This window comes from Pyxicephalus adspersus, chromosome 5 (assembly GCF_032062135.1).
Source record: "Pyxicephalus adspersus chromosome 5, UCB_Pads_2.0, whole genome shotgun sequence".
Taxonomy (NCBI): domain Eukaryota; kingdom Metazoa; phylum Chordata; class Amphibia; order Anura; family Pyxicephalidae; genus Pyxicephalus; species Pyxicephalus adspersus.
In genome coordinates, this window is record NC_092862.1 from 67,219,414 (window position 1) to 67,241,482 (window position 22,069).

At 35.9% G+C, this 22,069-nt stretch overlaps 1 protein-coding gene across 6 annotated transcripts in view; it reads right to left on the reverse strand.

The window, feature by feature from the left end:
• RELCH (RAB11 binding and LisH domain, coiled-coil and HEAT repeat containing) overlaps positions 1-22,069 on the reverse strand; it is a 70,581-nt gene that overhangs the window by 19,198 nt on the left and 29,314 nt on the right. For all 6 annotated transcript variants that reach the window (XR_011920857.1, XM_072411825.1, XM_072411824.1 and 3 more), the window contains 12 exons: positions 14,958-15,070; positions 14,010-14,100; positions 13,090-13,161; positions 12,543-12,683; positions 11,675-11,839; positions 11,205-11,352; positions 8,816-8,972; positions 6,357-6,480; positions 6,189-6,237; positions 4,265-4,344; positions 4,049-4,155; positions 2,317-2,416 (listed from right to left, as the gene is read on the reverse strand). Coding sequence is in view for 5 of the 6 variants with exons in the window: in XM_072411825.1 (XP_072267926.1) it covers positions 2,317-2,416; positions 4,049-4,155; positions 4,265-4,344; positions 6,189-6,237; positions 6,357-6,480; positions 8,816-8,972; positions 11,205-11,352; positions 11,675-11,839; positions 12,543-12,683; positions 13,090-13,161; positions 14,010-14,100; positions 14,958-15,070 (1,347 nt within the window). In the remaining variant the exon portion in view is untranslated. The remainder of the gene's footprint in view (positions 1-2,316; positions 2,417-4,048; positions 4,156-4,264; positions 4,345-6,188; positions 6,238-6,356; positions 6,481-8,815; positions 8,973-11,204; positions 11,353-11,674; positions 11,840-12,542; positions 12,684-13,089; positions 13,162-14,009; positions 14,101-14,957; positions 15,071-22,069) is intronic.

Genomic DNA, 22,069 nt, shown 5'->3' on the forward strand with positions numbered 1-22,069 from the left:
CACTTCTAATACTATATTGCAGTGTAATCAAACAGCCTTAGAAGTCACATATTGAAAAACTAAGCATGCTAAAAAAAAATGGACTAAAAATGGCTACATATGCATAAAAACACATTTAGGAACGAACATATTCATAAAAAATGCCACCAGTAGAGCGTTAGTATTTATTCTCGGTATTTCATGTGACACAGTATTTAGTAAAACTCCTAAATCACTGCATGTTAACTCCTTTTTATGTTAATACACCTTTTTATGTCTTTAAAAATACCCATTGATCCTTTACTGTGCAGATGAAAACTAGGAATGCACAAATTTGCACATTGCTTTTTCTCAGGCACGATGTCAAAATTAGTGTTATTGTCAAATTAAATGATCCATACCCACGCTGCCAAATTTAGTGCAAGTTTTAAAAAAAAATGATCATGAAAAGGTCAAAGAATGTCCAACATTTTCCCAACATGAGAGCTGGGGCATGCCATTATATGTGGGCAGAAAGAGATTTTAAAACTTTCAAGATCAAAAACAGATTAGCCAATGACACTATCCCCTTTTTATTGTTTGGGAAAAACTATCACAATGACTGTACTGTACTCTATGTTATACTACTTCCTTGCTATTTAAAACAGATTTAATATAAACAGTCAAATGTAGAATAATTTATGAATCATACAATTAGAAATAAAATCTGCTCCTACAAGAATCAGTCTAAAGCAACTGTTTATGTGAACACAGTGAAGACATGTATAAATAACATTTTGTCCACTAGGTTATAACGTTCACTATTGCTCAACTTTTGCTAAATGAAGGTCTGTTATCACCAGTCAGCATTTTCGCTTGGAATGAATGCCAATTAAATACTATCACTAACCAGTATTTTAGAAACCATTTCCTGCAAAGCATTTTACTCTATGCAGTATTTAGCTTGAAATCAGAGAAGCAGTCATCAAAGGACAATCTGTAATAATGTGAAAATCCACCTAAATGGTTATAATAATTTAATATAATAATTTACTATTACCTGTTCCAACTTTTAAATGAGCTCAAAAATAGCCTTGTCTAATCAAATGAAATAAAACCAAAGGATTTTAACTACCCTGAGCTTAAGACTATGTTTGAACCAGCAGTAAAAAAAATGCAACGTTTACTGCTCTTGGTTGCCTACAATCCACAGTTGAGTACCCGGAAGAAGCTTCATTATGAATAGCTTTTGTGTTAACATATCCAGTGGTCCATATCTACAATGACTAAAAAAAACTGTAAAAGTTTCCTTTCAAGGCTGTCCACATATTATATATAGTATGGGCCTGTTTTCAATTAATTTACATTATTGTGTGTATCACATGTGTGCATAAGTCCAGTATAAAAAAAAAAGCTAACAATTTATGAACAAAGTGCAAATAAAACAAGTGTTTGTGTTAAAAAGTAGATGACTAGTTCAAATTCTTTCAGCTATCTCAATAGTGCATCGAGTTCTCATTATACAGGTAAGACACCTGGTTAGCCTGCCCCACATAACAGGTACTTTGGAAAGTCCCTTCTGCCTTCCTAGTAAAATATACGCAATATCACTGAAGTGCGAAGCACAACATTTTGCAAGTTTATATTTGCCGGTCTCATTATTTCTGACACCTGTAACAGCACTAAGCATACCCTTCACAATAACGCCAATTTGCAACTTTCTAGAGAAGTATCCTAAATGACTGACAACCAAACGGATTGAAATACACAATTAAAAGACATTTTAAAACCTCTCGTCCAGAACCCAGACTTTATCCTACACTATATTACACTTAACCTCACCTTCTTAAACCCTCCACCACATGTGAAAGTGATGGATTTAAAGACGGGAAAAATCTTTATTGGATCAGAATTTCCTGCCCCAACACAGAGGGAGGGATACTCTGTCCCAAGTCAGCAACTACATCATTAAGAAGAATTAAAATATAGAAAATGACCTGCTTGATAAACATGATAACTACACATACCAGCTCAATCCTCACCAAACTCCACCTTAACACAAAACTAGGTGACTATCTTTACTTCAAAACACTTTAGGATAACAACCTTAACACTACATTTGGTGGGGACTAATTGAATACAATCCATACATAAATGCTTTATGAATTCAAGAGACAAAGAGAGAATGATACACAAGGAAACTAAATCCGAACTCCTATTGTGAGAATATATATGCCCCCCCCGACCCCCCCCGTTTTACTTATTCTTTCTGCTCCATCGCACAGCACACTGCAACAGTAGTAAACAAACATTAACAGACATTTTTGCATACATTTCTCACTAAATAGTGTTACTCACCTCAAACATTCTTGCAGCAGTACATCTGACAAGTGCTGAAGTGTGAACAACCCCATACCAAAGCACGGTCAGTAGCAGCTCATGATATGCAGGGTTAGTCCTGGCAAAAGAAATAAAAAAAATTCAAGAACATTGCCTAAGATACCAACACTAGTATAATACACCCCAAAATTGTAAAACATACAATTGTATTCTCAGTTGCATTCTGACTGGAAGCCCAGGTGAATAGGATTATAATCCTATTTCCTTTAATAACAAACTAATACATTAGCTTAGAGCTTATTTTCTAACCTTTTTGTATTTTGGACACTATTTAATTTCACTACTTCATTAACACATTACTTTACATCATTAAAAAGACAATCAAAAAACACAACCACATAAATACAATATACATCTTTGCACAAATTATTCTGCTGTTTTCAGATTTTCATCTTTAATCCAAGGCTGGGTCTACATGGATGGTTTTAAAAATGCAAATAAACATTTCTACCACGTTTATATGCACTTTTACAAGCGTTTTAAAGCTCGACTTTAAAACACTAAAAAACTTTTATAAACGCCTTTGACACGTTTTACAGATACAGAACATGTCACAGCTCCTCTAGGGCTGCGGAGCTGTGAGCTCCACTGGAGCAGAGTTCCGCTAATTAGTCTATTCCCTGATTGGCTAAGGAAAGGGAAATCCTGATGATGCTTGAGCTGTCATCAGGGTTCCTATTCCTCAGCCAATCAAAGAGCACTGGAGATGAATGGAGATAAGTCGCCCCATTTAAGTCTAGTGCTGAATGGCTGAGAAATGGAAAACCTCAGCCAATCACAATGCACTAGAAGCAGTGCTCAACCCAGAAATTTTTTTAAGCCGGGTGGGAAGAAATTGTAGGCGGGGGGCAGCACCTGTATTGTGACCAAACGCTTCAGTAACCACCCAAAAACAGCCGTGTGGGTGCTAAAAAGTGCCGGGTGGTGCGCCCAGCTAAAAGGGCCTGGCAAGAACCCCGAGAAGTGAATGGAGACCCTTGTCCTCATTTAACCCCCAGTGCCCTGAGATCCCTCACTGTCAGGAGGATTCACATGGCTGTGCTCATGTCATGATTGCAGCCGTGGGAATCTTCCTGTCATTGGGATAACCTGTAAAAAAAAAAAAAAAAAAAAAAAAAGTTTAGTTACACAAACACACACACATTTAATAAAATAATTTAACATTAAAGCCTTGTTCTATTTTTTTACACATATTTTAACCCTTTCAGGGAATGAGTAAGGGGTTTAATGTATCCCTGTACTCATTCCCCAGGGTGGGGTGTCTAGATCTGGGAATCTCCTTATTAAAGGAGGCTTCCAGATACCAAAGACCTGCTAAAAACGCTTATAAAAGCCCCCACTGTTTTCAATGGAAGCTTTTATAAAAAGCTTAAAAACCTCCATTGAGTACAAAAGGAGCGTTTTCAAGCTTTTCCTGCGTTTTTGGGCGTTTTCACATTGCAAGCAACATTTAAGATAAAGCTCATAAACGTGCTGGTGTAGATTATCTCAGTGGAATGCATGGGGATTTCAAACATGGGCTTTAGAAGCCTCAGGTTAAACGCTGGGGAAAAAGTCCATGTAGACTAAGCCTAATGCAAATTCTAACCAAGCTGATATACATTATTTTTAGTACTATTATTATTATTAGTAATAAACAGGATTTATATAGCACCAACATATTATGTAAACACACACAGACTTTGCTTACCCCAGTTCCACAAAAGATGCTTTTAAACTATCCAGTGGTGCATGAGATAACGACAACATGGTCATCACATCTTCAAGAAAGCCAACCAGCAGCTTGCGATCTTCTTCCTGCACAAAGCCAGAAATATTTACTTTGCAAAATCCCAAAACATTATGAAATTTGGTTAAATTGTAAAAATCAATACAATATTGTAGTCAAACTAAGGTGATGGCATACCTGATTGTAGCACGTTAGCACACCAGTTGCATAAATTGGGACAGTGGCTTTTGTCAGGACACCATTTCCTGCTGAAGAGTCTAAATCAAAAATGTAATACATCAAGTAAAATAAATCTCAAAACTTCAAAACATAAAAATTTGTAATATGTAAATATATTTGTGTAATTTTTTTTGCTGATAATTTTAAGTGGAGCTTGAAATAAATATAACTGAACTAAGCCCCCAACAAAACAAAACTCTGGCAGACTGGAAATGCCTTCCTTGTAAAGCAGTAAGGTTCCAGCCCTTACCTGTAGATAAAAACAATTTAAAGGTTCTGATATCATAACACATGGCTGATAATTTGTTTTGGTCTACTTGATTTTGGTGCAAATAAATCTTTTTTTTATCAAAGTAACTACAAAGCTTTTCCAAAGATTGTAATAATTTAGGTATAGGCATTTTACGTAAAACTGCCAAAATAAAAATAATAAAAACATTACAATGTTTAGGGTGTAAGCTACTATCCCATTCTGCTTTAGTGTTCTCCCAAGCTCCTTTTAGCAGGGCGCCCAGCAGTTTTCCGTAACCAACTAGCTGTTTTTGGGTGACTACTGAACAGTTGGGTCACAATAAAGGGCTGCCACCCACTTACAATATCTTACCACATGGCTCAAAAAAAATTCCGGGTTGAACCCTGTGCTTTCATATGTAACTATGGACTGTACATTTTACTAGGCCATCTTTTTATTGCATTCAGTTTTAAAACAGCAATGACCAAATTAAAGTATGGACCTGGTCAGAAATTCATCAGCAACGCCAAACACAAATTAGGCTTCAAGCTCACTGCATTAATTGGTATTGAAAATGTTGCTAGAACATTTTTGAAAGTTTCCACGCTTTTCAATATTACACCAGTGTAGTGAACAGCAGTTTGAAATGTGTTACTGCTGCAGTAAAGAAATTTACACCCAACTGGAAAATAATCTAGTGCACTAAATAAATCCAAACATTTCTGATTTTCCCGACAGACATTAATACAACTTAATCAGTAACTTTTTATGCAGTGATTTAGAAGTTTTTATCATGACTTCAGTCTAAATTTATTAAAAAAACAAAAAAAAAAAAAACAAAACTCAGACGTTTGTTCAGGAAACTACTCAACGCCCTTCCTCTCCAAGATTCGTGCTCTCATGTCTGCTGTACATTTAAATTGCCACAATTTTTTACCTTATTAGAAACCTTGACTACCTCTACAGGAATGTCATTCACAATAAAATTATCCTGGCTGCTACATGTAACAATGTATGGTACAGTCCCACCAACAAAAGAGAAGCAACAATCATACACTTTGTCTTCATATCCAGTAAAAGCTTTTTTCCAAAATATATACAGACCGCAAAGTTATAAAGAAAGGGGAACTTCAGTGCAAGATAGAAAATCTTTTTTATCAAGAAAACCAGGATTCTGTCTTATACACTAGTTCAAAGAATAGTGTCCAAAGCAGAAAATTATTTGTTAGCTTGGTCTATTTACCTCATGAAAGAAAGTGGGACCTTTTCTTGCATAGATTGCATAGGCCAAATTGGTTAAAAAATCAAACTCAAACAGTTTAAATGTTTTAGTAGAGGGAGGCTAGGGGTATCACTGGCATGAAAAAGCGGTCTGCTTTCTCATGGCAATAAATCAGATGTCCTCAACAGCTGTCAAGTTGTCATTTTTCCTGAAAGGATTGGTCAAAAAATGTTTCTGTTTTCCTGCTAATCTCTCAAAATGGTTACTGGTCAATCCCACCAATCTCATCAATAGATAAAAATAATAAAATAAACATATCTAACAGATTGATTGAGCCACCATCTTTGCTGTTCTCATAGGTGGGGTTACAAGTACTCAGGCTGTCAGGTAAATACAATTAACATAAGCTTCAATATAAAAACTCTTACCAATATTCTCCTCAGACAGTCTCAAGATTTCCTGGAACTGTGGCTTTACCTGAAAAAAGGTAGTCATAAGGATTACATCAAACTGGTTACATAATAAGAATACGCAATAATACATTTACACAAGACAGGCTTTATCATTTCCAGGTGAACAAAATAGGTTTTGGTTACCTTTGTATTTGTGAATATTTTTCCAAATGTTCTGCACAGTCTCCAGAAATACCTCGAAAACTCATGAACGCAAGCTGTGGAGGCAACATTTATGCGGCCAACTATCTCAATAAGTTGTGGTAATCTAAAATTACACAAGAAAACCTAACTTTAAAATCAAAATTTGTGAAAACTTAATCCACACAGCTGTAATATAAATTTAATAACAACAATACCAATGATTTCATTTTTTAGTTATTGTAATAAATATTAGGATTAGCAGATTAGCCATTTGAGGGTGTTCTGTTCTGACTGCAATTATTCAGCCTCCATTTAGGAACACGCAAAACTGCTAACATAAGAAGTGCAGTATTTTTCAGCTGGATGGCCGTCTTACAAATTCGCTAAGAGAGATGAGCAGTAAAGTACAACCACTTTGTGGTAACAAGAAGTATAAAACAAGCAATTATGACTGTCCTTGTGTACTTTTAGTACAAGGTTTTTACTTTTTTAAAGAGAATGTCAATTTTAAAACTTGTACCTAAAAAGGTGTACCTAAGGTCTTTTGACAACTGATCTTCTCTACTACAGATATCACCATGCTTTGTTTTGCCGTTTCTCTGTGTGGAAACAGCCATCTTAGTAAAGGCAGCCCTTTGGTGCCTCATCCAAATCCTGCTCCAAACAGAGACAGCAGTGCCTTAAATCTCATATTAATGATATACAGATATGAGGCTGTACACATAGGAGTACCTAGGTACCCTTAAAAACCAGAAATCAGTGTTCTACCCAGCCCTTTTTATCACCTGGTACTTTTTAGTGTATATATATATATATATATATATATAAATATATATACACATACATACATACACACACACAGACAATATATAATACATTGACTTTAAGGGAATATTTACTTTTTTTATACAAACTGGACATGTTATTCACTATCCATGTGCATGACTGCCACACTAACAGATTTGCTGTCAAATTTTCACTCAACCGACCAATCTGATCGATTTTACAAGTGATGGCTTGGAAGACCCGAAACACTTCACATATACAAACACATGCATAATTATGTGCCGTTTTGTGCTTTTTACTGCATTATATGTTTGTATTACAGAGATACAAAGTAGGTATGTGAAGGGAGTTTGCGGTTTTACTACACAGACTGGCAAGTAAATAAATGGCAACTGGAGTAAGTATTGAATGATTCTATGTACACAGTGGTATACTAGTCAATAGGAGGGGTTTCCTGCAGCTGCTCTCAGTTAGTAAGGACAGAAACGTTAAAGATACACAGATTTTTAGTCTTCACATTGACCAAAGCTAAAAAGTTCTCGCCAAAACTGGACAGAGATTGCTTTATAGTTGGTAACCAGAAAAAAAACTGTTTCAGCAAACCTTTAATCTGCAAATGAGGTTACCTTTCAGTACACCAGCATTACCTATAAAGCTAAAAGTGTCAGTAAAGGCAATGCAAATTTACTGCTACTTTTTATTCAACTTGAAATAATGCTATACAAAATATAAGACTTTTCCCAAAATGCATGGAAACCAATTCATTGAGACGTGCTGATTAAAGGACTTCCCTTCCAAGCAGGAATTAGAATTTAAAATAAGAAGGCCTTCACATTCTGTACTAAATGACACTCAACATTGTTTAACTTTGGGACCGGGGACTTACTGTAAGTACAGGGTGTCATGAGGCAGGTTCACCAAGGAACCTGTTCATTGTACAATACAGCTGATTTTTGCATCAATCAAAAAAAAAAAAAAACAAAAACAAAAAAACAGCGAAGAGATGATATAATCAGTCTGCTACAGCAAAAAAAATTAAAACAAAAAATTTACATTTTCCTCTCCCCCAGAGGTCAGACAACAATATTATACATTTTATATTCATAGCAACCAGGATTTACATGGTTCCAGGGTTGTGTAATCTCTTAACTTGTATCCCAACCACCAAAGCAGATGCTAAACCTTTATCATTATTATTATTATACAGTATTTATATAGCGCCTACATATTACGCAAGGCTTTACAATGTCGATAGTCATGTCACTAAATGTTCCTCAAAGGGGCTCGCAATCTAATGTCCCTATCATAGTTATATGATACATTTAATACATTCTACAGTCAATGTTGGGGGGGAAGCCAATAAACCTACCTGCATGTTTTTGGAATGTGGGAGGAAACTGGAGTACCATGCAAACTCCATGCAGATAGTGTCCTGGCCGAGATTTGAACCTGGGACCTAGCACTGCAAGGGCCCGATTGCTAACTTCTGAGCCACCTTAACTAAAATGACCGTTTAGGCTTTGACATGCTTTGAATTACTATGGCTTGTTAGAAGTAGTACATGCCTGTAAGTATTTCACTTACAAATGACCCTGCATGCATGCAATAATAATAAACATATATCTGATTCTGGGTACATTAAAAACACTTGTGGAAACTAAACACCAACTTACAGCTGATTAACAACCCAAAGTAAAGTTTCCCATCCGGTGGTCCCCTCGTGTTCTAGTTGATAATCATAAAGCTGAAGTAGCACAGCCAGTTGCTCACGACTGCCAATAATGGTGGCTACATCTTGAAGAGGCGAGATGGGCCGAGGAAATCTGGTCACTGAAAAGATAAAAGGACAACAGTAAAACATGACTTCTAGAATTTGGAGTTTTGTTTTTCTCTGTAACGTGTGAATTTCCTCGGACAAGTTACTATCAGTACTATAAAAAGATCTAGTATACATAATTTTACAAAGCAGTATGACAACCATAGGGGATTTCCTTTGTAGAGTCACAGAGGTGGCAATTCTACATTGCCACTGTATGCTGAAATCCAGCTTCACTGGAAAACATTGTCATAATCACCCAGCAATGGTTAGAAGAAAAAAAAAAAGAAGAAGAAAAACTGATGGACTGGTTGGACTTTTGGACTCATTTTCTAACTATAACCTGTTGAACATACCTAATGGTGAAGGAAATGCACACACACACTCACACACCCCTAATACATAACATTATGTGTCAGACAATGCTTAAGGGATAGATCAGATGGGAAGGTTTTATTGTGGTTACTACTTTCTAAAACCCATGAACCGCCTCTGGTTCTCATGTAGTATTCCAACCATGGCCACTCATAAAAGGACCTATGAGAGAGAAATGAATGGGGATGATAGTGAGCAATTTCAGTACTAGTGGCTGTAAAATGTTTAATTTCTGGTTCATTATGATCTGCTGGCAGGGTGCCAACTGTTGGGCTCATTCCAAACCCTTATCTGAACAAGCCCTTATATAAAGACAGACAAATCAGACACTTATATAGAAGGTGGGAAGTGTTTATAAATGACCTTCAGAATGAAACCACTCCTCTTTACAATGCAATCAGCAAGCCAGAAAACATGATTCTATTGGCAACAGATTTCACAGGAATAAGATGTTAGGAATGAGCTGTCCTTTCCAGGTACATTTCCTAATTTGTTGAGGCCAACAAAAATATGTAAAGTTTAAAAATACAAAACAGAATTTGCACACATTCAAATTACAGTTGTGCTATTTCTCCTATTAGTTTGCAACATATCACTGCTTGTTACTAAAATGTTGTTCCACATTTTTTGTTTCATTCTGAGCTCAATAAAATGTAAGACAAGCCACAGCTTATGTAAATGTAGAATTGCTTACAGAGTAGTTAGGATTTTTTTGAAGAGCTTTAGAAGATAATCTGCAAACGTCTTTTCTAATTCTGAAAATGTAAATATGTTAATATGAAGCTATATTAAATGGCTTGTCTACAGACTTTGATGGACAAAGGCAACATGCTTCTGTCATCAATGTAAGATGTTTTTAGGATGATTCTGGGTTAATCAAAGTTGTATTGACTGCATTTCCACAGACTTGTATGAGAGAGAAGTTTTAAAGTGAACAAATGTGCATCAACACTTGCTTTAACAGTCATGCTGAAATAGATTAGTAACCAGTAACAGGAAGGATGATGTTTTTATCTTAAAGTGGAATAATACCCCCCCCCCAAAAAAAAGACAAATTCATTCAAAATGGTCCAATTACATCCTACATATCTCACTTTTACTACTACATTGCCATCCTACATTTAAAATTTTATTTCCTTTCCACCTGCAGCACATAGTTTGTCACCATTTACCTGGGAATTACACAGTAGAGAATGTTCCTGCCTGTAACAACGTCAAAAGGCAATGGAAAGGTTACTTGCTGTGTTCATGAACAACCACTGAGTTCTGTTGTTAATGACCATAACATGGAGCATTTAGATTGACTGAGGGTTGTTTGGAATGGTAACCCACCCCCCCATGTGCAGATGAATGTGAAAAAATCTGCACTCCTACACAGAAACTAACCTAATGCATGAAGTGAAAATTAGTCATGTGAAACATAAAGGGATAAAAAAACTATATATAATATATAAAATGTACACACACAAACACAACACACAAACTACTAAAAAAAATAAATAAATGTAAATGTGAAAACCATAAGAAAGCAGTACTCTGCGGCATAGGATATTACACAGTCTCACATGTTGGGACAGCTGAGTCAGATGCAGGAAAATCACACAGCCAGCAGATCTATTTTAAGGACAAGTAGACAGACTGTAATAGAAGCTGGAAAAATCAAATCAAAGTTTTTTGTGTGTATCTGTGAATAAACCACTACTGCTTTATAACCACTAAAGTATGGTATGCAAAAAGAGACAAATAGGAATAGTTATAGGAATAGTTTTTGACAAACGCAAAAACAGTCCAGCACACACGCATTTTTCCAGGGCATAAAGTAGAACTAGCCAAACACATTGTTTTGTTTCAAAGATATGACTTTTTCTTACCTTCTATCTGGGGTATTTCTCCCTGAAGCTTGGCTTTACTTGTAAATGGTGCATTTTGTAATACAGTAGCAAATAGGGAAGGAATAAGTGACTGCAAGGCAGAAAGATACATGTGCAGTTTGTGTTCATCCAATCCATGTTCTCCTTCCTGAAGGTAAGAAAAAAAATAATCAACAAGACATAATATTATTTAATACTTCAAATATTAGTTAATATTTCATGGTAACAATCAACCTGCCAGCATAGGTGCAACCAGTCTGTGGTTAAACTCTGCATTATCATTCATATATAGAGATCTATATATTTATATATCATACCTATAGAGAGTTCATACTCAGAGCTAAACGCTAAAGATGCTGAAGAGTCTCCTTATGAGTTAAAAATGTTTTTGCTGGTTTACACAGATCTTGTATTTATTTAGAGCCACAAACCTAATAAAATATTTAATATAGCCTGCAATCTGAACTTACCCTGAGGAGTTTTTCAATCTTGCTGAGAAGAGTGGGAATGAGATGAGACTGGAGATTGCTCAGTTCCATAGTCCATGCAGCATAGGCTGGTAGGAATACCTGGTGAGTTGCACTCACCACTCTTTCTGATGGGTCACCTAATGCTGTCAGCAGAAGTTCAAAACCCTAAATCAGTTGTAAAAAAAAAAAAAAAACAGAAAAATCATGTGGTGTGTAATTAAAGTCTCTTATGTACTAAAGAGCCATCTTCAGCAATTTGTTTCTCATCTCTGATTACTAGATATACAAGGATTAGAACCTCTGTCAAAGTTTTAATGTATTCTTTGTCCCCTCTTCCTAGGAAGATCAACTAAAGAAAAGGCCAGCATTTCCACATAAGTTTTGTGCTTGCCTTTTTGAGCTGGCCTTTTGTTTTTAGTTAAAGCTTTGATGGAGTCACTGCTTGCTTTGGCCTTTACTTTCAAGGTATTTTCAGTTCCCCACAAGGTACATGTGCCAAAAAGAACTACATATTTATAAACCACTTGTGGGAAAGTGCCCTCAGCATGGCCAAGTTCAAACTTGATGACCATTGTCCCTGGAATGAAAGACAGAGGAAATCTAAAACCTGACAATAATGACAGACCAGGAGACAAGGTAAAATCTCCAAATGAAGAAACCTGTTATGATGTCAGTTTTGGAATGCAGGATCCCCCTCACTTTGGGGAAATTTCCTTTAACAACCCATTGTATCTTAAGGACAAAAAGTAAAAAGAAAAATTCTCTGAGAGGGACATAAAAGACTGGTAAAAGTACTAAAACTTATCTTTTTCTAACCAACATAAAAATAGATCTTGGATTGTATAGGAAATTGTCACAGTAATCTCACCTGTTGATATTTGTCAGGATCATCAATGTATCCCATAATAATTCCCAGGCTTTTAATCACAGCTTCTCTCACCATATCTGCTTTGTCTTCCATTAACATTTGTTGTAACATGGAAAGCACAAGAGAGCTCCTGATTTCTTTCTGAATGCAAAGAAGCACATTGGTATTTATTGACATTATAGCACCATAGACATTTTTGAATTTGTTACACACAGACTGAGCCCATGTGATTTAATTTTTTCCCCCATTTTAAATATATATATATTTTAATATAATATAGTATGTATGTATTTATTTATTTACATTAATTTTACTGGCATTTCTGTTGATTACCATTTTGAATGTTCGCAGTGACAACTACATTTTGTGCCCTAGGGTTATACTAAAGTCAATGTAGTTCCCTTGTTTTTGAAGGTTATAAATAGGTACCTCAGTTTATATTCTGATTGCTTTTGATTCAAGTATACATGGTAAGGGATGAAGGATTTTAAAAATGACAATTTATAGCTGTCCTACTTTCACCTTAGAAATGTATTATTGGACTCACAGGAAGGTATGGTGCCAGATCTCCACATGACTCTGCCACAAGAAGTCTTCTTTCTGGATATTTGTGATTAATCTAAAAGACAGCATGCATTAGCACTATTAGCACAAAGCCTAAAAAATGCTAGAAAATTAAAATAAATAAGAGTAACCTGAAACAACAATATAAATAAAAAAGTTTGTTACAACAAAGGGCAGAAATAGTAAATTATTTTCATTAATAAAAAAGGACTAGATAAAACAGATTTAGTTTATAATAAAATATGAGGAAGCATAAAAATCTTTGCACACGTGTCTGCACATATTTAGAATAAATCTCGGAAACAAAGAAGAAAGAACTGTGTGCCTTCCCAGAAGAGCATACAGACAGTAAAGGACAACTAAGTGCCTGAGGCTTTGAATGTAATGGATTCTAAAACATCAGAATCTATTTAGTTACCAAGTTGTAGTGCCAAATATTTTACACCCCACAGCAACAGTATGAATGAAAACTTTGTGTTAGACGGGCACTGTACTCCATTGCTTGGTGTAGATGTCCTAGGGTTCAGAGATTATGGATCCGCATTTTCATCGGTAATGATGAACATTTTGCATGACTGCAAAACCAATAAAAAACTGAACTGGTTGCAGCACATAGTAATAAAATCTATGCCGAAATTATCAGTGCCTATACAAAACATGTTTCTTTAAACGGGATTTAAGAAAATTACATTTTCTTGCCAAATTTCCAACAATATTACGATAGAAAACCTGCCAAGTAAATTTGGCATTTATTGACTGGCACATAATGATTGTGCTGTCTTAGAAGAAATGAAACCGGATGAAACATGAAAAATATAAAAGCAACATATGAAAACATGAAATGGAAGATAAATAAAAGAATTTAATTTTTAGGGTATATTTAATGGAAACTGAGTATCCAACCTGTTCCCAACACTGTGGTAAAAGCTCTGCTTCAACCCGAGTTGGTCCAACATGTCGGGCAAAGGCCACACATCCAGTTAAAATCATCTGCCTAAAACAGAAGGAAAAAAAAAAAATTAAAAAAAAAAAGTAAATTTAATTATATATCTGGATAATTTTTGGAAGTAAAAAATATTCAAAAAGTGAAAGTAAAATTTGCTTACATACAAGTATTTTTTTTTCTTTCTCTGTACACTGAGCCACACATGCAGCTCCGCATACAGGTTTGGCACCAATCCTTGCCGAGAAGTCCTGTGTGCATTAAAAGTCCTGTGAGTCAACCTAACCTAGCCAACAAGAGATGGCTGAAGATTCCAAACCAATAAAAACCTGGTGAAGAGGGGCACTTTTCAGACAAGTCTGCCCTAATGTTCAAAGGTGCTAAGGCTACATCCGATTTAATATAAACACAATGATACGGATTTATTAAAGCTCTCCTAGACTGGAGAAGAAAGAATATCATGGGATAATGTGAATGATCCAGCAAACCTGGAACAGATTTCTTAAAAATCATTTGCTAATAGTTGGGAAATGTTTTCAATCCTGGACCAGATCTATTCCAGGTTTGCTGGATCACCCAGGTTTACCCATGATAATCTATCTTGTCCAGTCTTGGAGAGCTTATATAAAAAAAAAAAAAAAAGTTAGGCCCATTGTATCAGTTTCAATACTACAGATATATCTATATCAGACAGGACAACGATGCAAATGTATGAAAATCAATTTCTACAATTGCACTGTGTATGGTGTAGTAAAACAGGTGCATCTACACATTTTTTGCCAGAAAATAATTAGATTAGAAATGCATTATTACCTAACCCAGACAAATGTTTGCTGGAACATAATTAATCATTGCCTTAGAATATCTGTTGTTTTGTAGCAGAAATATGACCTTAATATACAACATACCTCTGTTCATCATCAGGGCGCTTTATTAAATTAAAGAGTATATGCAGAAGCTGGTCTCTTTCCTTAGGCTCTGGGTGGAGGCATGCAGTGCACAGTATAAGTGGTATCAGTTCCTGTACAACAAAGGAGAAATAAAACCATGAAGATAATATTTAGGGATAAGTGAGGCATAAAATAAATGCATTGAAAAGTTGCACATTTAAAGGAAACCTACCACTAGTCCAAATGGATGCGTACCTTACAAAGGTATAACATGCAAATGTTAACAAGTGGTCTGTGGTGTTCTCACAGATGACAGGTTTTTAAATGATATTAAATATTGAACAGCAAACATCTGAACTGTGCATGAGTTCTAGGTTAACTTGATCCTAACCTTTACACTAGCAGACTTTTCAAACCACCACTTTAGGGTCTTAAAAATTCAATAGGGTAAGTAACACTAAGTTAGTTTACTATTATGTGGCATTTGTTTTCTGGTTCTGTACAGATTGCACCGGTTCTTAAATATAGATTATTTCAGAATCTGAAGTAACAGATGTGACTAACTGAAAAGAACTAGCAGAGGTATTAAAAGGCCTCTTTAACCTTCCACGACTCCCAGAAGTCAATACTACCATACAGGTAACCAGATGGAGTGGAAAATATATACAGTGGGAATGGAAAAAAATTCTACCCCAAAAAAATTGCATTTTGTTGCTTGCAGCCCGAAATAAAGACATTCACAGAAAAATATATTTCCATTCATCCAATACAGTTACAGCAATTTAAGGCGGAGTTGTCATTGTATGCATGTGGGAACAATATCACAAGTGATGCACAAATGTGGCTTGTATGGAAAGACTACAAAAAAGCCATTCCTGCGAAAATGCTACATTACACCTAAATTTAGCTTTGCCAAAACACCTTCAAGATTCTTTTGGCCAATTGGAAAAAGCTAGTGAAAAGCCAATATGGATGGGGCAACACACTGTCAAATTCTTAAGGAAAACCTGCTACCCGCTGCTAGAAAGTTGTCAATAGTACAGTTTAGGTCATTCAGGGTTATTTGGTGTAAGGTATAGTAAGGTTTTGTGTTTTTCGGTGTGTCTTTCTGCACTGTTTAAATTGGCAATCACAGCTGTGGTTTAAATTGTACTGGGCAGGTAACCCAATTTCACTGTCTTGATTCTGGCTGTTTATGTGCACTGCAGACATTAATGCGTTAACATTGAAGTATGCACGATATGTGTAAAACACATTAGGGTAAAATGTCACTAATCTTCTGTATATACTTTCTAAGCAATAAACACACAAAGTTCCCTTTACTGATTTCTAACTGGGTTACAGACTCAAGATGCAATTACTTTAATGGTACCAAATAAATAAAAAAAAGCACATAAGGTGTCACGACCAAATCACTGGTAATAGGCTTTGAGTTATTTATCTTTTGGTTGGCAAATAGTGAGGGCTCTTTAAAAAAGTTATTAAGGTCAAAAATTACCGTATTTTTCGCCGTATAAGACGCTCCGGAATATAAGACGCACCCAATTTTAAAGGAGGAAAATCTAGAAAAAAAGTTTCTGAAAGATTATTTCCCCTTCTGATCACTCATGTGCCATTCAAATTCCCTTTCTGATCACTCTGTACCTTTCAAATTCCCTTTCTGATCACTCTGTCATTCAAACTCCCCTTCTGATCACTCTGTGCTTTTTTTCTATTGTACGGCAGTTAGGACAGGGAACAGCAGGTGGCGCTGTGCCGGCTTCTTTCGCTTTGCTTTACAGACAGGAGAAAACACGATGCTGGCAGAGGAGAGAAGAGAGACACGCTGCAGCCAGAGACACACGCAGGATCTGGGTATCGGGTGAGTATAATATTTTAATTATTTTTTTTAACACATTTGTCGTATAGGACGCACTAACTTTTCCCCCTAAGTTTTGGGGAAGAAAAAGTGCGTCTTATATGGCAAAAAATACGGTAGTTTTTTCTAATACAAAATAATTGTTTCTTTCCTATTCATTTCCTATTCTGACACCTGTGATCTTATGACTATTAGCCACTAGGTGGCAGGACGAGTCATTGTTTTAATATGAGACCTGTAGAAAACATACGACCATTGAATTCACCAACAGCGAATTTCAGAAGAATCAACTGGGGGGGAAGAACTTAAAGATAGATAGATAGACTTGCAAATTTGTTGGATAACAGGATTGCATGGACTCTGCAGACTGAAATTTGCTATCCACAGGGTCATGGAGGTTTAAAGGCTCTAACCCTTATGGAAATAGGGGATTTATTAGTAGTTCTGTCATTGGACTTGATTTATTGACGTTCTCCAAGGCTGGAGAGGATACACTTTCATCAGTGAACCTGGGTGATCCAGAAAACCCAGAACGGATTTCTTAAAATAATTTGCTATTTGTTAGCAAATGTTTTCAGTCCTGGACCAGATCCATTACAGGTTTGCTAGATCACTCAGGCACTCCCGCCTTGGAGAGCTTTAATAAATCATATGATGCAAAGCTCATGTGTGTTTGTATGAGCTGAGATTTTATGCCATTTTCTGGCATGCAGCAGAACATGCTTTACAAATTTAGATTTCCATGGAACACAGATAACACTAATTAGGCAATCTTTGTAAAAGTGCAGTGCTGCAGTGTCCTGCCTGATATTATTAACAATTACTTCAGGGCAAACCATTCATCAAATGCCCTAGTGTATTTTTTTTCTCTTTTTGGTGCCTCCATTTACGTTTCTATTTATTCTGTATAGTTATTTGTTTTCACAAAACCTCTATGCAACATATGTGGGGGGCAAGTTAAATGGCATGGTTTACTTGAAACTTTTATGCCTTATTTATCAGCCCGGAGCCTTGTAATATAAATGCTGATGTAGAAAAGAATGGTAAAAATTAGTTTTTCATAGTCAGGAAAAGAAGCAGTAGTACAAAACCTGAATATAGGCATGCAGTGAAAAGTGTTGTCACTCTCCTCGTGCATGCAGAACAGGGGTGATTGGATCACTATATTTGGGTTACCTTACAGGTAAAACTAAATATTATGTGTTTCAACTAATTATAGGGGAAGATTCTCTTTTGGCACCTTTTTTTGTAGATCAAGCTTTAAAATAAACCTATCAACAATTGAAACCTAACACATATAACTCCCATAAAAGGTTACAAATTATAAGGTTATGTGTAGATTCATTTTACTATCGCCTCTTCTGTGAAAATATTCCTATGCCTGCAGGCAAGTTCTGTTCACAAGTCTGCAGAAAGGAAAACAAACAAAAGGAAACTTGCATAGCTGTGGTGTATTTAATTATGCTAGAATAACAAGGCTAAAAGCCAAGAGCAAGATGGGGAGACTAAATTAAAGGAACTTAGTAAAAGAAAATACTCATGACCCGGCTACTTGAATATAAATTAAAGCCTATCCATGCTGGTGAGTTATGATATTAAAAAGCCACAGCTGCTACATACAATTTATGGTGCTTAGGAATACATTGACATCCCTAAAAGTTCTGCTGTTCAGTCCACCAACATCAATATGGACATCATTTGGCATTTCTTGATTGCTTGAGAGGATGTTAGCTGTCCCTACATACATATATCTAATTGTAATGTCACCAACTCATTGACAATAAGATTAAAACTGCTGGGATAACCAAGACAAACACTGAAACCAAAAAATGAGGAAAGACTGCACTAAAAAAGTCCTAAATCTGATTGAGACGTGTGACCAAATGGAATGACGGTGGATATCAACAGATGTGGCAAGCAAAATTTCCCAAATCACTTTTGACCAGACATGCTCCAAAACTTTTTACCATAAAATATAATGTTTGGTTATTTTCATACAGAAAAAAATGTACTTCATTCATAAATAATAAATATTTTAAGCTGGTATTATGCAAGTTGAAAGTTAAAGTCTTATTAAAGTTGAATTAAGCTTTAAAGCGGGCCTAACACCACAATCGTGGCGCCTGGCACTTTGCCCTGGGAAAAAGGAAGTATCCAGAACAGCGCGGGCGGCAAGGCTAGATGTAGAGGGATTGAAGGCTCTGCAGAAGTAAAGGTAAGTGGTATTTTTTATTTTAATGAAATTTCCACTTAAGTTTAAATCAGACAATTACATTTCAGCAGCATCAAAACAGAGGTACAAAGAGGCATACCGTTTGTTTCTTTTTTAGAGAGCAGACACAGCTATTCTCTGCTAGCATGCTATGGTAAAGAACCCTTGGTTTCTGTGTGGAAGAAGTAGTGCTTCTGCAGAGCTCTGGCACACACCCTATTAAGCCTTCTAAGCTACAACTTTCCAATCAAGAGGGGGGCATGAAGGTGGAGGATTGCAGAGCTTCAGGTCTGAATCTGCCGGGGCCGTGTCATATCTCTGCAGAGAGACCACTGCTACTACACGGACTAAGGGTCATACATGAAGGAATGGGACAGGCTTTTCTACTCCTGCGGCTGTATTCCAGGAAAACTCACTTTGCACACCTTTTGATTTCATACACCTGAAAATTATTTAGTGGTCCAAAAGTTTCCAAAATTCATGATGCAGTCTATCATAAACAATATTTCAGCAGTCTTTGCTGTATTGAAACACCAACCATCACCACCTGTAACATAGCTGCATAGTCGCTTGATACTGCCAGGACATTTGTTTTTTTAAAACAGACCAAATGATATTGAAAGTGGCATTTTGAGGGTTAAGACAAAAACCTTTTACAAGGATAGGAGTTTTTACAATGGTCAGCATTTATCATCATAAATATGAAACCTTTATTCCAGCTTTAACTGTTTAAAAATTGTTAGCTGGACTAAGTCACCTAAACAAACCAACTAGTCCATCTAACACTATTCTCTTTGGGGCTCCCCCTTAGGTACAGTGAATGAGTGAGATTAGGAGACTTAAAAGACCAGTAAGATGAAATAGATTACATTTTAAAGCAAATTTAAAGGATTATTACTTGCACTTCTGGAAAAAAAAATTATAAAACTATTCAGATGCTGATCCAGATTGACTTTTTGTACGAACGAAAACACTATAAAATTCTTCATAATGGATATTTAAACTCAAACAAATATGTAATATAGTACAGATAACCAGTCCCTGCATGCGGCTACATTTGTTGATCACCCGTCATTAGATCATCATTGGAGCCTTATGATGTGGCATCACACATATTGCATACTTCAGTCCACTAATGTCTGCGTTTGTGTTTTTTCCAAGCACAAGCTACCTTTATTAAGTAGAAGTGATAGGGCTGTAATCCCAATCCTGGTTATTCTACCTAATGATTAGCTAACCTGGAACACACAGCTTGAAACACTGGAGACTATATTTTTAACAAGAAGTCAGCAATAGCCGCTCCTGTTTCCTTTTAACGTTTAAGTCATAAAAGTTTTTAGGGACACTTCCAAGAACAATTACTGTAACTGTATTGAGAATCAAGATAACCTGGCACTTTGCACCTGCATGCATACACTACAAACATTTCCAACAATTAAAATGGGCACTTGCACTGCATGATACTTAGTGGTAGATTTATTGGGCTAAAAAATATAACACAATGCATAACATATGCTACTCAATATTAGCATAAACACCATGAATGTGTTACTATACAGGAGATTTGTGTGTGTGTTTGATTGATCAGAGTGGCATCACTTGTTTATACTGCCCTCAAGTGGTCATATCCTGCAGATAGAAAAATCAAGCCCAAATCATAAAAAAACTGTAAAAAGTGTCGTCCATTGCAAACAACTATTAGCTGAATATTGTCCAGCACAAGTAACATTTCTTTTTCTTCATATAATTACTAGGCCTGCCAAACATAATGCCAGGCAATCCAGTCTTCAAACCCATACAACTCAGGTTTAATTGGAGATCAGAGACTGCTACATACAGTCACCTGAACAAGTGCAACCCATGGATACTATTGAAGAATTTCTTCTACAATGGTGGCCAGTAGGAACTGGGTGTTCTAGTTTAGGTGCCACTGATCTCTGCCTTCTTAAGGAGTATGCCGGTAGAACCTGTGTTGTTTATTCAGGACTGGCTGGGCAATCAAATTCTGCCCAACAGCTGACAAATTGGTGGGAGAAGTAGTTCCTAAGAACAAAAATAATTGTGGGATGTGCAGTTAGTGTCAATGTTCCTACATCTACCATCAGAAAATATTCCATAGGCAAATGTTCCATGTGTTTTTATTTAATTTTTTATTTTATTTAAGTATATATTCTTTTTTATGTACAAACTGTTTTAATGAAGATTTTGTCAATTGCTCAAATATTTTGAAAAAATGGTCTGCAATTACCATAGTAGGTACCTCCTTTTTCACATTACTGTACTAATATGGATACTTTATAACCAAGTTTTTCATCTAACCAAGACTATATCTCGGCAGATAACAGGAGTTTGGTAGTGTACATACCGAGCAACGAAGACCATTCTTTACTAAGTTGGTGCTCATATGGCCAAAACCTTAGTTATGAAAAAATCTAACTTTTTATCTTTTGTAATGGAAAAGGTAGTATGTAATAGTAATATTAACCTATTTTAAATATATTCTGCTTGCTTGCTACAGGGTATGTTGTATGAATTTTTGAAAAAGTATTTATCAACATTAGTAAGTGTTCAACAAAGCAGATGTACTAACTATATACGCTAAACCCTGTATACTTCACGTGTACCAAGGAAAACGCCTAGTCTGGTATTATTTAAACCCGAGCACAGTACATAACCTACCTGCCATCTCTGAACCATCATCTTCTCAAATGCTGCTTGGCTGTCATGCTGATCTAATAGGTATAATAATTCAGCACTAAAGCTTAAGACAGCCAGGCAATAAATTATTTTAGAATGGGAGCAGAAATAGCCTACATATCTCTTCCAGTATAAGCTTCCTTCAAAGATGTCACTAAGTAGGAAACATACACATGACTAATAGTGAACTAATAAACTCTGTAATAGGCAATAATCATATACAGTATGTTTAATAACATATATAAAAGGCATTGACTGCAAACATATCAGCTACTATTTACTACTGAAATGTTATATGCATTAATTTGCATATAGGTGTTCATATGACATTCTTCTAGGAGACTAGGCCAAACTCACCTGACA